At 35.8% G+C, this 14,650-nt stretch overlaps 2 protein-coding genes and 1 pseudogene across 2 annotated transcripts; 1 reads left to right on the top strand and 2 right to left on the bottom strand.

Moving 5' to 3' along the window:
* Positions 1 to 2,173: 2,173 nt before the first annotated feature.
* On the bottom strand, positions 2,174 to 3,776 carry LOC145616687 (berberine bridge enzyme-like 8 pseudogene; annotated as a pseudogene).
* Positions 3,777 to 4,158: 382 nt separating this feature from the next.
* LOC145617890 (DNA N(6)-methyladenine demethylase ALKBH1C-like) lies at positions 4,159 to 8,019 on the bottom strand. Its single transcript, XM_081672648.1, has 4 exons — positions 7,879 to 8,019; positions 6,059 to 6,814; positions 5,415 to 5,759; positions 4,159 to 4,746 (listed from the first exon to the last, which is right to left on the bottom strand). The coding sequence occupies exons 1-4, from the start codon at positions 7,972 to 7,974 to the stop codon at positions 4,468 to 4,470; spliced, it is 1,476 nt and encodes a 491-aa protein (XP_081528774.1). The 5' UTR covers positions 7,975 to 8,019; the 3' UTR covers positions 4,159 to 4,467.
* A 2,506-nt stretch (positions 8,020 to 10,525) lies between these two features.
* LOC145618494 (uncharacterized) lies at positions 10,526 to 14,478 on the top strand. Its single transcript, XM_081673262.1, has 9 exons — positions 10,526 to 10,724; positions 10,841 to 10,938; positions 11,114 to 11,228; positions 11,346 to 11,407; positions 12,003 to 12,054; positions 12,177 to 12,288; positions 12,768 to 12,866; positions 12,965 to 13,092; positions 13,202 to 14,478. The coding sequence occupies exons 1-9, from the start codon at positions 10,540 to 10,542 to the stop codon at positions 13,890 to 13,892; spliced, it is 1,542 nt and encodes a 513-aa protein (XP_081529388.1). The 5' UTR covers positions 10,526 to 10,539; the 3' UTR covers positions 13,893 to 14,478.
* The last annotated feature ends 172 nt before the right edge of the window (positions 14,479 to 14,650 follow it).

Here is a 14,650-nt window from a genome sequence, read left to right as displayed (position 1 = left end):
ATGCCATTTGAAACCACATATGATCATTATATGTTGTCATAAACGTCTGTGGTTGGCTTGAGTTTACGAAATCACTACCAGTTGTGAATGGGTAAAAGGACCATTTAAGGGCATATTGGATGGTTCCACCGACTTAATTGGAATCCCGAAGGATATTAAGGACCATGGTAAATATGTTGGTAATTTTTATTTTCGGGCGAAAAAGGTCAAAAAATTACAAAATTGAAGGCTTTTTGAGGAATTTTGAGGTTTCGGGGCCCGGTGGCGAAAAGCCTTGAGACCCTAAGGGATACATTTCGGGGTCATATAATTCCGTTTGAAACCATATATGATCATTGTATGTTGTCATAAACGTCCGTGGTAGGCTTGATTTTACGAAATCACTGCAAGTTGTGAACGGGTAAAATGACCGTTTAAGGGCATATTGGATGGTTCCTCCGACCAATTGGACTCTAGCAGGGTATTAGGGCCATGGTAAACATCTTGGCAATTTTTATTCTGGGCGAAAAAAGGTCAAAAAATTACAAAATTGAAGGCTATAATCCACGCTTTTTAAGGAAATTTTGAGGTGTTGGGTCCGGTGGCGAAAAGTGGCAAAATTGAAGGCTATAATCCACCCCATTTTTTGAGTACAGGCTGGGTTCAGATTATTGTTAGTTAAGGTCGGGTCCTCGGGTCGGGTCAGTTATTGACCACTTTAGTGTCTCAATACTTTTCGCCATAGGGCCCCGAAACCTCAAAAATTCCTCAAAAACTGTGGATTATATAAATTTTAACCTTTTTTCGCTCGAAAATAAAAATTGCTGAGATGTTTACCATGGTCCCTAATACCCTCCGAGAGTTTAATTGGGTGAGTGGGGTATCCAATTTGCCTTTAAATGGTCATTTTACCCGTTTTCGTACATGACTCTTTTATTGGCTATAAGCTCTCAAGGGGCCTTTACGTTGCCGGATAATGGTCATATATGGGTCCACACAATATTATATGAACCCGGGCTTCATCTCGTAGTGTTCCGTGAAATTCCAACACCAGCTCCCGACACCTCCTAAATTGCTCCCATTTTGTGCATTATAGTAGAGTTGTCGATTCGGGTATTCAAGTCGAATTTGTGTTGGGTCAAATCATCTCTCGGGTTAAATTAGGATCTGGTCATGTCGAGTCAATCTAGCCTCATATCAGGTTCTAGTTTGGGTCGGGTCAATTTCAGTTGAGTTTATTCTGGGTCGTTCACCTTTCCGGATATATGTCGGGTTCAATTCGAGCCAAATTCAGATCAGATTCAATTTCAGGTTCGGGTTGTGTGTGAATCAGGTTTGAGTGGGTTAAAAGATGGTACATTCGAGTTTGAGTTAATGTTGAGTTCGGTTTTGGTTCAAGTTCAATTCCAATAAATATCGATGTACTCAAGTTGAACCTATATAATTACGCCTTCCATAATTTAATTAGCTTTATCAAGATTTTATTAAACCTATATATGATTAATAGAGATTAAAAGGTATACAAGCTGAATCGGATTGTGGGTTTACAGATTTGTACCAATATATAAGTTGAACAAAAGGCATATAAATTTTATTAAACCTTCCATGACTCGGGTACAGGTTCTAATTGGGTCGGGTACTAGTTCGGGTACAGATTGTTGTTGGGTCGGATTAAATCGGTTGACGGTTACCCTCAGGTCGGGAGCAGGTTTGGGTTCAGGTCAAAAAGTACTTGATCATATTGGTTGTCGGTTAACATATGGTCAGGTTTAGGTCGGATTACAGGTCACTAGTTTCACCCCATTGTCCGGGTACAGGTTGGGTTCAGATGTTCAGGTCAAATTTTCGAGTCGGGTTAGTTTTTAACAGTTCTAGATTATAGTATGATCTTGTCATATAAAAAAGAGCATAAGAAAATTCAAGCATTTTTTTTTTTTTTGATGTATAACATATAATTTCACACACAATGTTAAAGACATACATGGAGCATAAAACAAGACATAATTATTTTGAATTAATCGATACATATATATCAAAGAATTGTCATTGTTTCTCCTTGTGAGAGTAATTTGATTATGTATCATTAATTGTATATGAATCATATATTGATAGTATTATTCCATTTCTCTAAATTAAATTGTGAAACAACCATGAAATACAAACAAGTTTATTGTGTTACATTAGGCTGATGTATTCAACTGGTGTGTTTGTAGCTAACTAAAACAGGAATACTTTGCTCGTACCTAAAGAAGTTGCCGGGATCAACCTTAGCCTTTACTCTCAACAATCGCTGGAGGTTTCCTTCAAAGTACGCGGTAGCAAAAGCTAAGCTATTGTTTGCATTAGTTCCTATATCAATATCCCTGTAGTTTAGAAAGGCCTCCCTCGGGTTCTTCGATACATAAGGAGTCATAAACCTGTAAACCTCATCTGTTGCTTCAATATTTCGACGAGTAATCTCCCTTGAGTTATGTTTCCAGTAAGAAAGGCATTGAATCTTGAAGAGGTTTCCTTTCCTGTGAGGGAAGGGTGTCGCGGTCTCTGAAATTTGGCTCATCTTACCACCATAAGGATTCATTTGCAATTTTACATGCTCTACTTCAACCATCTTTTCCCACAATTTATCTAATCCCACCTTAGGAATTGGCTCTTTTACATAATCCGACTTGTGCTTATCATATGTCAAACCGCGTGGTGGAGCTCGATCTAACAAAATCTCTAGGGAAGAATTCATAGGTAAACCGTAGTAGCTTATAGTTGATTCCACCCAACTCATCTCACTGCAATCGTCTTTCTTTAAGCCTAGCAAAGGAAAATCCTTACCTACGAGCTGAATAAGGTCGTTGGACCGTCCTAGGTACAATCCTAAGAATGAAAATTGCAACGTCTTGTTGGTGCTTTCGCTTCTATGTGACTTGTTATAAATAGCTTCAGTTCTTATAAACAAGTTTGGATCTAAACTGTGCGCAACATGCTGCCATTGATTGAAAACGTTGCCTCCCCCTTCCTCTAGGGTCTTTACTACAACAAAGGTGGTTACTATCTCTGGAACTTGGACTATCCTAATCTTCCATGCTAAAACAACACAAAAACTAGCAGCCCCACCACCTCTAATAGCCCAAAACAGGTCTTCCCCCATAGTTTCCCGGTTAAGAATTACACCATTAACATCCACTATTTCTGCATCAATGATGTGATCAACTGTCAGCCCGAATTTCCTAAGCATATTACCATAACCACCTCCAGAGAAATGGCCACCCACCGCGACAGGTGTGCACACACCTCCAGGGAAGGCACGAGTATTGCTTAACTTCGCTATGCTGTAGTAAAGTTCACCAAGTGTTGCCCCAGCTTGAACCCAAGCAGTGTCACTCCCTAGATCAATCTCAATTGATCGAAGGTTGAAAAGATCGAGTATTATAAATGGGTTCCGGGATCTATAGGAGAGGCCTTCATAATCATGGCCTCCACTCCGGATTCTCATCTCTAGGCCATGTTCCTTAGCACACAAAATAGTTGCTTGGACATGGGATTTGTCTAAGGCTGTGACAATGGCAAGAGGTTTTGGGGCAGATGACGTATTGAACCTTAGGTTTCTAACATTTGCATTCAGAACAAATGAATATGAAGCACTCTGTGGAGTGTAGACAGCTTTTGTGATCAAATGTGAGGTATTTGAATGAAGAGTTAGGCAATCAAGAAAGTCTATGACATTATGTTTTGAAGCTAATACATTTTTTTGTAATAAAACGCAAATTAGAATCAAAATTTTGAGCATCATCTTTTGTGTGGTAGAATGTTTTTCTATTGAAGTTACTCTTCTATGTATAACACTGATAATGAGAAAACAGAATCCATGACAATAAAAGCATTCACAAATCTTTCAGATGTTACTATCTTTGCAGATTTTCATATCGAAGGAAACATAAATCATAAAATTGATTTACCATCAACAATCCTTTTTAAGGAGATGATTTACTTCCAAAGTTCCAATATAATGCTCAATAATTAATCTTTCTTTCCATTTAAAATAAAAGCATATTCCCATTCAAAAAAAAAAAAAAATGCTTCGTATATTATGTTCTCCATTCTTAATATGTTATTTTCATTTGATGATAATGCGAAATAGAGATAATAATACAGAGTAAAAAAAAAAAAAAAAAAAAAAGGGTAGGTCAAAAGATATAGAGAAATTATGTGCAAATAAGAAAATACAACAACAAATTTGAAGTTTCCATTTAAGGATGCATTCCATTATCAGAAAAATCCTCTGTTTCTACTATTTACATGGAAGGAGGAAGAATGGTGTGTCTCTCTCCTTCGGCTTTTTATATGGAAGCCATGGTTTGTCTATTAGCATTGACACGGGGGTGTAGCCTGTAGGCCGGATCCCGTGCCACACTACCATCACCATTTTAAAAACACAAGTCCTACAATATATCAACCCCTTCCCCTCCTCTTTTACAGCACAAATAAAAGAGGAGCAGATTAAAGATGCTGTCTGAAAGTAAGATTCAGACGACCAGGGCGAAAATTAGTTTCTTGGAGCAGAGATGGTGGGGCAGTACCTGGCAGAATTGCAGAAACACCATGGAAAATATGTCTTGATTTACCTCCGAATATTAGAACATCTCCCGATTCTAATTTGATCTTATCAGCCTTTTCAGCATCTGCCTGATCACCATATAAAAATTCTGCAGAGTCACCAATGGAGAAAGACACAATAGGTATCCCTTTCCCAAGACTCTCTCGACTCTCATCCTTGTCCTGAAACAAGCAGATGAAAGTATCAATCAAGGCAATGAGGTCCTAAAGCTTCACTTTGCTTGACATTATAGACAACTTACTCTTCGCCTTAATCATAAGGCCAGGTTAATTGCCAGATAGGCAACTAACAGGGGCAACTTACTCTTCACCTTAATCATAAGGCAGAAGCCAATTCTAATGCTGTTTGTTATAGGCATTTTAGTAAATATTTAGGTGTTAGTTGCTTAACTTACTAAGCTGACAGACGCTTTAACCCAGTAGTATAGAGGCTATAGAGCATAAAGCAAGTCAGCAAACACCAGTTTTCTAATTTTATTCTAGCTTTTGGGAGATTAGGTGGTCATTACTCATTAGAGACTATGAGTAAAGAAGCTAAGAGTTTTTTTTTTACCAAACTTACAAAGATGTTCTTTATTGTGTGATACAATACCCATTAACTTAAATTTTGGAGATCATTTACTTGTCTCTAAGACTTAACAAGATTCCATTTGACAGCAAATAAACAACCAAGCAAACAAAAAGGCTTACAGCAACAGTAAGACAGTTTCTAATGTTATAGAAGAGCTGTTCAAATGTTTCTTCAACATGAAAGTGTTGGTTGTCACACTGAAAGCTAAACCATGTAATTTCAATACAAGAAAATCAGACAAAACTTCAGAATTACGAACCTGATGTAAACCGAGCCGTCCAGTTTGTGTATAATAATTTACAAGGCAGATATCTGGCATAACTGGGGGAAGAAAGTCTTCTACATTATTTGCCCCAGACTGTTTAGCTATAAGAGAGTGGGAGTCCTTGATGGCTCTATCAACTAACATTAGAAATTCCTGTGGAAGTGACGGTGGTTTTGCTTGATCAATTGGTCGATTTTTTACATATTTGCTGGCCTCAGGATCCCAAAACTGACCAAAACACATCATCCTCAGATGCAACTTCCCTCCCTCACGAAAACGAGGCTCATAGAAACCTGCAGGGCCCATTCCATGGTCACGACATTTCTTTAAAATGTTTGCCTACACAATACAGGATTTACCCATGTCAACATATTTAATTGTTTGTATTAAGTTAAAGTTTAAAAATGATGCAGAGCAAATTCTGCATCAGAAGTTCCTCTCCTCCTCCTCCATAAGAAAAGAGTACTGAGTAGTGTGTTTGTAACACAACAAAAAGAAGTAATTTGACCTCATTGTAAATCGGAAGAGTAACAATTTATTATTTTTGATGACCAGGAAGAGTGTTTCAAAACGGAGTGTTTCATCTCAATAATGTGACGACAGAAAAAAAGGAAGCTAAAAAAAAAAACAATTGGCACCTGTTCGGAGGTTGAAAAATAGCCCTTAAGTAGAAACATTCCAGATCTCAAAATAATTCCTTGAGGCCCACCAACAGAGTTTTTCATCTCATTTCGCTTTTCTCTATTCTTAGCCAACAAGGATGGTTTCAGCACGAAAGTGGACCCTGATTTTGGAGGGCATATATCAAAAACTCTAATTGGAGTAGCACAATCAGAGCTTTCATGGCCAAATTCATTCTCAGTGCTTTTAAGAGGTTCAGCCCCAGAACAATGGTTAACTTCCACATCTGATTCCAGTGAAAGACGAGACACATCGGCAAGATTGTCAACACTTTCCATGAATGAGCAATCAAGGTTTATTGGATCTTTTGCCTCAACAGGGTAATTCCCTACATGTTTATCATGGCTAGAATCAACAGTATTGCTAGCCCTGGAGGAGGCTATCCATTGCTTTTGTCTACCACCGCGAATATAACTTCCCCCTACAGAAGAAGAACTTACCTGTTGCTGGCCTCCAGCAGGAGTCATGTTATTATTATCTTGTGAGACAACACTGTCCAAACTATGGCCTTTTACTTGCCATGAGCCATGTGGTTTTCTATCTAAAGAACCTCCACCCCTGAACATATAACTGCCCTGGTGGTCTGGAGTCACGTTCTCATATGTTTGTGAGACAACACCATCTGAATTATGCCCTTTCACTTGCCATGAGCTATGTGGTTTTCTATCCAGAGAACCTGACATGCGCTCATTAGAAGACGCATCAGCTTGAACCTAAGTAATGGTAAGTGCAAAACAGTATCAGTATGGCTCCTTAGTTGATCTTAAGCAAACCACCAAAAGAGAAAACATAACCAGTGACACACACACACAAAAAAAAAAAAAAAAAAAAAAAATTAAAAAAAAAAAAAAAAAAAAAAAAAAAAAAAAAACCCAAACCAGGCAAACCAGTAATGCAGTATACAACAATCAATCTTATGCTTGTTTCAGGCACAGCAAGAACTTCACAAAAGAAAAACTAGTAAAATAAATTCATCAACCGACATCAAGCTCCTGGTTATAGGGTTTTAAACTTAATCAGATATTAGTTACAACTATAATGCCATACAGTACCAACATACTATCATTGCTATAAAGGTTCTTTGCATTATTCCCAATTACCTCATTAGTTCATCACCAAAATGAAGCAACTTCATTGCTATGAAATATACTTCGTCCGTTCAATAATAACAGCAACACTTTCTTTTAAGGAAGAAATTTACTTCCTCCATTCAAATCAATTGCAAGATTTGCAACACTACCCACCCCTTTCATGTATATTTAGGAATAGAGTAAGCACCATACTTTCGGCCAGGAAATCATAATTTGTGGATAATAAAAGCCAAATACTCTCTTCCCTAGACCATATTTCAAAGACCTAATAAATCAAATACTTCATTTGAACAAGCTCATCAGTCCATAACATAAGCACAGTTCACCATAGTATACAAACTAGGAAAACCCACTACTTTAGGTCAAGAATTTGTCTTTTAAACACTATCAAACAAGACCTAGATCAATAATAAAATTGGGAAAATTTAGGGAAAAACCCCATCATTTTAAGCATTTGAAATTACATTTTCCATGAAAAAAGAGAGTGATTAATCGAATTAAATTGACTGTCCTACTTCACTAATTAAAAAAGAATCACAAGTTCAAATTTGACACATTAATAGCAGCATGCAAAGATTATAATTTCCAAGGGACCCAATAAAAAAGAAATTAAAAGAACCCAAAAGCAAAAATCAAAAAATTAAGAAAAACCCTAAACAGTGAGAGAAAAAAGGAGAAAGCTTTACAGGGGTATGAAAATCAGGAGAAGAATCGGCAGTAACTTTCCGCCAATGACGACCTCTTCCTCTTGAAGATGATGAATTCCCACCACTTCGACTCATTGCAGAGAAGCAGAAGAGAGAGTGGGAAGTTATGGAATTTTTGGCGGGTGAGTTGAGAGCGGAGTAAAATTATGGAAAGTGTTTGAAGAAGAACAAGTATGGAAATTGAAGGGGTTAGGGCGTGTTCTCTTCCGTTGAAATTCAGTTCAGTTCAGTTCAGCTCAGCTCAGCTCAGTTCAGTTCAGCTCAGCTCTTATGTCTAATGATATTGCTAATGATATAAAGCCAAATTTCATTCTTTTAAGCTCTTATTACAACGACGCAACAAATAATAATTATAATTATTATTATTATTATTATTATTATTATTATTATTATTTATTCATGATTATTATTATTATTATTTATTGATAATAATAATAATAATAATAACAATAATACTAATAATAATAATCAATAATTAATAATTAATTATAATAATAATAATAACAATAATTAATATTAATATTAATAATAATAATAATATCGATACAATTCATTGTTCAAATGGTTCTATTTTTTTGATACACATTTCTATTGTTAATCTTATTGAGAAAATTAGAGTACTACACAACTTAAACTAATTTTCATAGTCAGTTAGTTCTTCGTCTTCTTCTTGTCCACCAAGCTCCTCCATTACCTCGGCATTCCTCTGAACTGACTCCCATATCTGATCAGTTATTTCTTGTCGGACAATATCCATAGCTGCTTTTCTGCTACATGTAAGTGTTTTGTGTTCTTTTGTCATAATACTATTTTATTTTAAAATTAAATAGTATATGTGTTTAAAATATTTAGAGGTTTCAAGTTTTTAATATATTTTCCATAAATTTATAATTATATTATAAATTTTATAATTATGTCATATGAAATAGTACATTTGTATATACACATAGGTATAGTAATATATAATCAAAGACCACTAATCCGTAGTTAAAAATCACTAATTAATAAGTTCAGTTCAGTTCAGTTCAGTTGATTTCAGTCAATCAGAACAGGCCCTTAATCACTTAATCTCAATTTGTTTGTGGGGGATAGGTTAATGCTTACGAGTAATATTCTAAATTTGACTGTGATGAATTGATGATCCACTTCTACAGTTCTACGGTTTCCAAATTCCAATGCTCCTTGTGTCCTTTGTATAGTAGAATAACTTCTTAAGAGCAAAGTTATTGGTTGCCCAAGTTAATGGTGGTCATTGACTAAGGGCCTATTCTCTTACATTGAAGTTCAGTTCAGCTGAATTCAGTTCAGTTCAGTTTAGCTTCTAATTTCCTTCACTTATAAAATATTCATTTCGGGTCAGTTCAGTCAATGAGAACAGACCCTAACTATCATGAATTCATGACTAATTATGTCCATATATACCCATTGGTTACTCTCTAAAATTTTATAATCACATATATTCATTAAAAACAATAAGAAAAAAAAAATAGATAAATAAACTAACAACCTATATTCATATATTGTTTGCCCATCCTTGGCCAATGGTCAAAGCCATGACCTGGTCATTAGATTTCTCTCTCCTAAAGTATCATTTTTTTGATTTTTTTTTATTTTTATTTTTTAATATACTTTTCCCGATTCTTTTTCTTGATGCCCACCTTAAATGGGCAACCATGACTTTACTCTAAATCTAACAAGAAGAAACCGTCAAATAAGTAATAACATACGAGTACCATGCTAAGGATGGTGTACTGTAATGGGAAAGTTTGCACCTTTCAACCTTGAGGTTGGGGGCTGGGGGTTCTCAATTCCCACGAAAGGCACTTTGAAGGTGGGGATCACTTATGCTCCCCACCTCACTCTGAAAGTGTGTCTAACTCGCAAATACCGGACAAAAAAAATCGTGAGGGATGAGATTTGGTCATGAAACCTTTTTTTTATTATTATTTTTAAGACCGGGATACGATCAAGACAATTTTGTTATTGAAACGAAAGGCTGAATAAGTCATTATATGCCAAAATCAAGATCCCAAAATAACCCCTTGAGACCTTGACCTAAACAAACTCGACTTTGTGATCTGAATCAACATCACTATGTAAATTGGAAATTTGAATTACCATAATATGCTTCCCAAAACGGAAAACACTCCTCTCTATAGTAGCCTACTACTCCGTACCTAAGGAGAAAATACAAGTGTATCTTGATGATCTAGTGGCAGTTTCGTAAATAAATCAACAAAAAAATCCCAGTTAGCATGACATTTTTGTAAATAAGGGCTTGTTTTCATTGACTGAACTGAAATGAATATTTTATAAGAGAAGGAAATTAGGAGCTGAACTGAACTGAACTGAATTTCAACGTAAGAGAACAGGTCATAAGTTAACATTTGTGGGACCCGCATATTAATAAAAGTTGTTTACTTATTTACAAAAATGTTATGCTGACTGAGATGATTTGTTGATATAATTTTCGAAAATGTCATTTAAATAAACAAATTTTATTTATGGGCTATTCAAATCAAACCAATTCAAAAATTGTACTCCACCCAAAAACTTGCAACGGTCGTCCCCATTCCTAACATCTTAAACCCTAAAACACCCTGAAAATCTTCTCTCAAACAATCTGTTGATTGAACTACAATGGCGAAATCTCTCTGCAATGCTCAAAATGTCATTGAAGAAGAAGACTATACAGAATTGGAAGATTCCGATTACGATGAATTTGATTTAGATGATTCCGAAGAAGACCCAACCTTCATTGATGATCTTGACAAGTTTCAATCCAATTTCTCCAAGTTATCAATCAATTCAAGACCAAATTTGAGGTGAAATATCATCTTAAATTCTACTTCGTATAATTCAATTTTTACACCAATCTTTTAAATGGGAACTTCAATTTTGTAAACCCAGGCTTTTAACTAATTTCTTTTTTGGATCCTAGTGACAAACATTATGCCCCAGATACGGAGGAAATGATTGCACCAAAGCTTGGAATTAAAGATATGAAAGATTTTGAGGAAATTCAGAGAGTTATAGACAGTAAGTAGTTATAAAAGTTTAGGGTATCATCATTGCAGCATTCAAAATTTTGTTTTATGAAATTAAAAGTTGTATGATGTATAGTGTTATATATTATTACTGAAATTGAAAACAAAAACGATAACGAACAGGCCCGTAGTTTATTAGGAATTAAATTATGATGTTATATTGGCAGGTGGGTTGGTAGAGAAATTGAAGGTGGAGCAATGTAAGGTGTATTTGAGGAAACATGGGTTGAGATTGTCTGGGAAGAAAGATACCCTTGTCCAAAGAATCAAGGAGCACTCAGAGTAATGTTGCATTTTCATCTGATGTTTAACAAATTATTGTATTAGTTGTGCTATTCCCCTTTTCTATGTATTGAAGTGTTTTTGTTTTTTTTTGTTTGTCTTTTATTTGATTATCAGGATTCTGAATGGGGGAGGAGAAAAGAAGTTTCCACAATCAAGCTTTGTGTTAAATTGCAAGGGTAAGTGGGCTGTTGAGTTTCATTTGATGAGACTAGGCTAAATGAGCAGAGTTGGATTCATGATGAATGTAGAGTCGAAACATTTAGGAGATCAAGAAAATTGTTTATCATTGTTTTACATGTAGAAAAGCATCTTGATGATTTTGTTTAGGCCTTGTTAAGAGGTTATGTAGGGTGATAGTATGAAATTAAGACGGGGATCTTTTGTGTCCTATGATCGTAATGTCATATGGTGGTATGTATGAACACAATATCATGGGATGTCAATTGGATACTTGATTTATGATAAATGTAGCTAGCTAGGATAAAAATGTTTAGGAGATCAAGATAAATGATCTTGAGCATTGAGTGGTAAAACATCTATTAGACTGATGTGAATGGTAAAAAATCTAAATGAAATCATATTATGCAGTGTGGAACTATGAAATTTAGATGAAAATCTATCGTGCCCATATTATTGTGATGTCAGAGGGTGGAATGTATGAGCACAATATCAATTCTTAAATATTTTGATGTATCTCAGTTATGCTTTATTACTCCAGCTATATATATTGTTATGCTTCAATTTGATTAACAAAAGAGGTAAATTTAACAGGTGATGCCTGTATGGGGGACATTGTGATGTTTGAACAAACTGTTTATGAAGGGTAATTGTCCTATTGGCTTTGCAGAGTTTGCATTTTCTTCGGGAATTCCTCATACCTTTTGTCCATTGAATTTTATAAGATTCTTTGGCCCATGCTTCATTCAAAGCAATTGCTTGTTGCAGGTACAGTATCGTCTCAAGGAGTGCTACTGGTCCTCCATGCGGTAAAAGAATAGTTGCTGGTCGTATAGTGAACGAAAGTTATGGTGTTGCCAAGCAGCAGCATACATTTACGGTTAGTTCTGTATATGTGCTTAGTATATTTTACAGTGTTAGACTTGGTATGTGATGAGAAAAAGAACGATTAGATATTCTGCAGGCTGTAGAATTCCATGTTACATCACAATTTAACTTTACACCCCTATTCAGCATTTCAGCTCAATATACTGTCTCCATTTTGTGCCTCTACTCATGTAGCCTTAACATGGAGATTACTGCAGAGGAAGGGATATAGCATTTATATTACTTCTACCTGTAGGAAATTGTTGTCAGACTCATTTATCTAGTGCTGAATTCCTGATCAAATGGTGTCTTACTTTTGCCCCCTTAAGTGGTTTTTCTTTCTTTCAAGATAGTTTATCATGATATCATAGTGCTTAACCTTTGATGCTGATTATCTTCCAAAATAATTTCTTTGCTCAATTATCATGTATGCTGAATTGTTGACAGCAAACATGCTTAAAGATCTGGTACTAACAATCTTTCAATTGACAGCTTGAGGTTCTCTGGAGCAAAGGCGACAAACCACTACCTCCACTTCATCCCCTCTTAATTAAGGGCAGAAATCTCTACAGATTGAACACATTGAGGCAGGTAAGCAATTAACAGACTTTTTTTGGCTCTTTCCATGCTGTCATTTATGATTAGATTGCTATTACTTAGAAGTGGTTGCAATTGTCCGCCTATATTAGAGATGGGAAGATGAATCAGAAAGACAGCGGGTTTTGAGCGAAAAGCATTGCAGGGGCTCCCTCGCCCGATCAAATAGAGAAGCCCGAATTGAGGGAAAGATATCAAAGAAGATGCTCAAAGGAGCCAGGTATGGACTTAACATCACTTGTTTTTTAATTCTTAATGTTGAAATACTAGGATTGATGAGAGTTGGCCTGTTCAATGTCACTTAGAAAGTTGGCACTACTCTACTGTAGGGTTTGTCCAAAAGAAAGACAACATTTATGTCAAGAGAAGAACCATAGGCTTGCAACAGGTCACACCTCCAACAATGATTCAAAAAATGTAGGAAGCAAGGTTCAGCAGCAACATACAGTGGCAAAGAAGACTCAGCAGCAGCATAATCTTAAGGTTCCTGTAGAATATAAAGAGAATTCATATGCAGGATTACCTATATCACAGCCATCTAGACAGATTAAGCCAAATATACCAGCTTCTGATAAATATGTAAAGCCAACTTCGAGAGTGTGCTTGGGATACAAAGATCTAAATTCTTCTCTGTCTCACATTGCCCCTGCAAAAGTTCAGCAAATACAACATCCACAAAACCTGCACCATTCCGTTCAGGCAGTTTTAAAACCTCAGTCATTCCAGCAGAAAACATCAAACACATCAACCTGTCATTTCTATCAGAAGCCGAGCTCTTGCTTTTCTGAAAATGGGAATTCCATAACTTCTGCCTCCTATAATTTAGCATTTTCAGATAAAACTCAGCACCCACAGTATCAGTTACTTGCTTCAAATAGAACATCATTGCACAACTCATACGGTAGAAATCATCAAAAGGAACTGCAGCATCTGTGTCGACACTATCCTCGAGGCAAGTGTTACTATGGGACTCGCTGCAAGTTTTTGCATGTATCCAATAGGAAGTATGATAAGTTTTAGTTGACACCAAATTTCTGTGTGAACTACATTTTGAGGAAACTGTGCCCCTTCATTTTGACATCTCTATGCATTAAATTTTCAAAGAAGAGAGTTATTGTGTATAGCAAGACCAAACTGTTCTTGAGGTTTGAAAACATGACTATCTTCAACTTGAGAATTATATAAAAGTTTCTTTTGGGCATTGCAATTTGGCATTACTGTATTATAGTGATTTCACATTTATATATGTACACGCTTATATAGCGTAGGCCAGGGGGGCTAGGCCGAGGTCCTGAATTAGCTATTTCAGACTTCCAGGACCAGGTTGTGCCTGGCCTAAACTGAACTCAACAGGCCGGTGCTGGGAATCATATTGGCCCTGTCCAATTCCGAGTCTTTGGACTAGTGTATCTATATCCTCTTTTTTAATTTTATTTATTTTTATTTTTTTACATCACGTGAGCAAAAAGGGAGAAAAAAAAAGCTAGGAAAATGTATTATACGATTTTCCTCGTTTATGAGGCAATCTTCAAAACTTGTTTAAGCTCGGCTTATCATTAAATAAATAAATACAGTATAAACAAGCTTATAGAAAAATGATGGGAACTTGTGTGTGATTTTGGCACTTTTGGCTGTCAACATTCTCAGAAGTGACAAGTGAAGTATGTTTTTTTTTTTTTTTTTTTTTTTTTTTTTTTTTTTTTTTTTAATATAAAAACAAAAGAAAAAATCTAAAAAATGATGACTCATAGGACAAAAAGACGGTCCCATATTTCCTA

This window comes from Chenopodium album, chromosome 26 (assembly GCF_948465745.1).
Source record: "Chenopodium album chromosome 26, dcCheAlbu1.1, whole genome shotgun sequence".
In the NCBI taxonomy this organism is placed as follows: Eukaryota; Viridiplantae; Streptophyta; class Magnoliopsida; order Caryophyllales; family Amaranthaceae; genus Chenopodium; species Chenopodium album.
The sequence above is the reverse complement of the archived record's forward strand: the minus strand, read 5'-3'. Positions and strand labels throughout refer to the sequence as shown.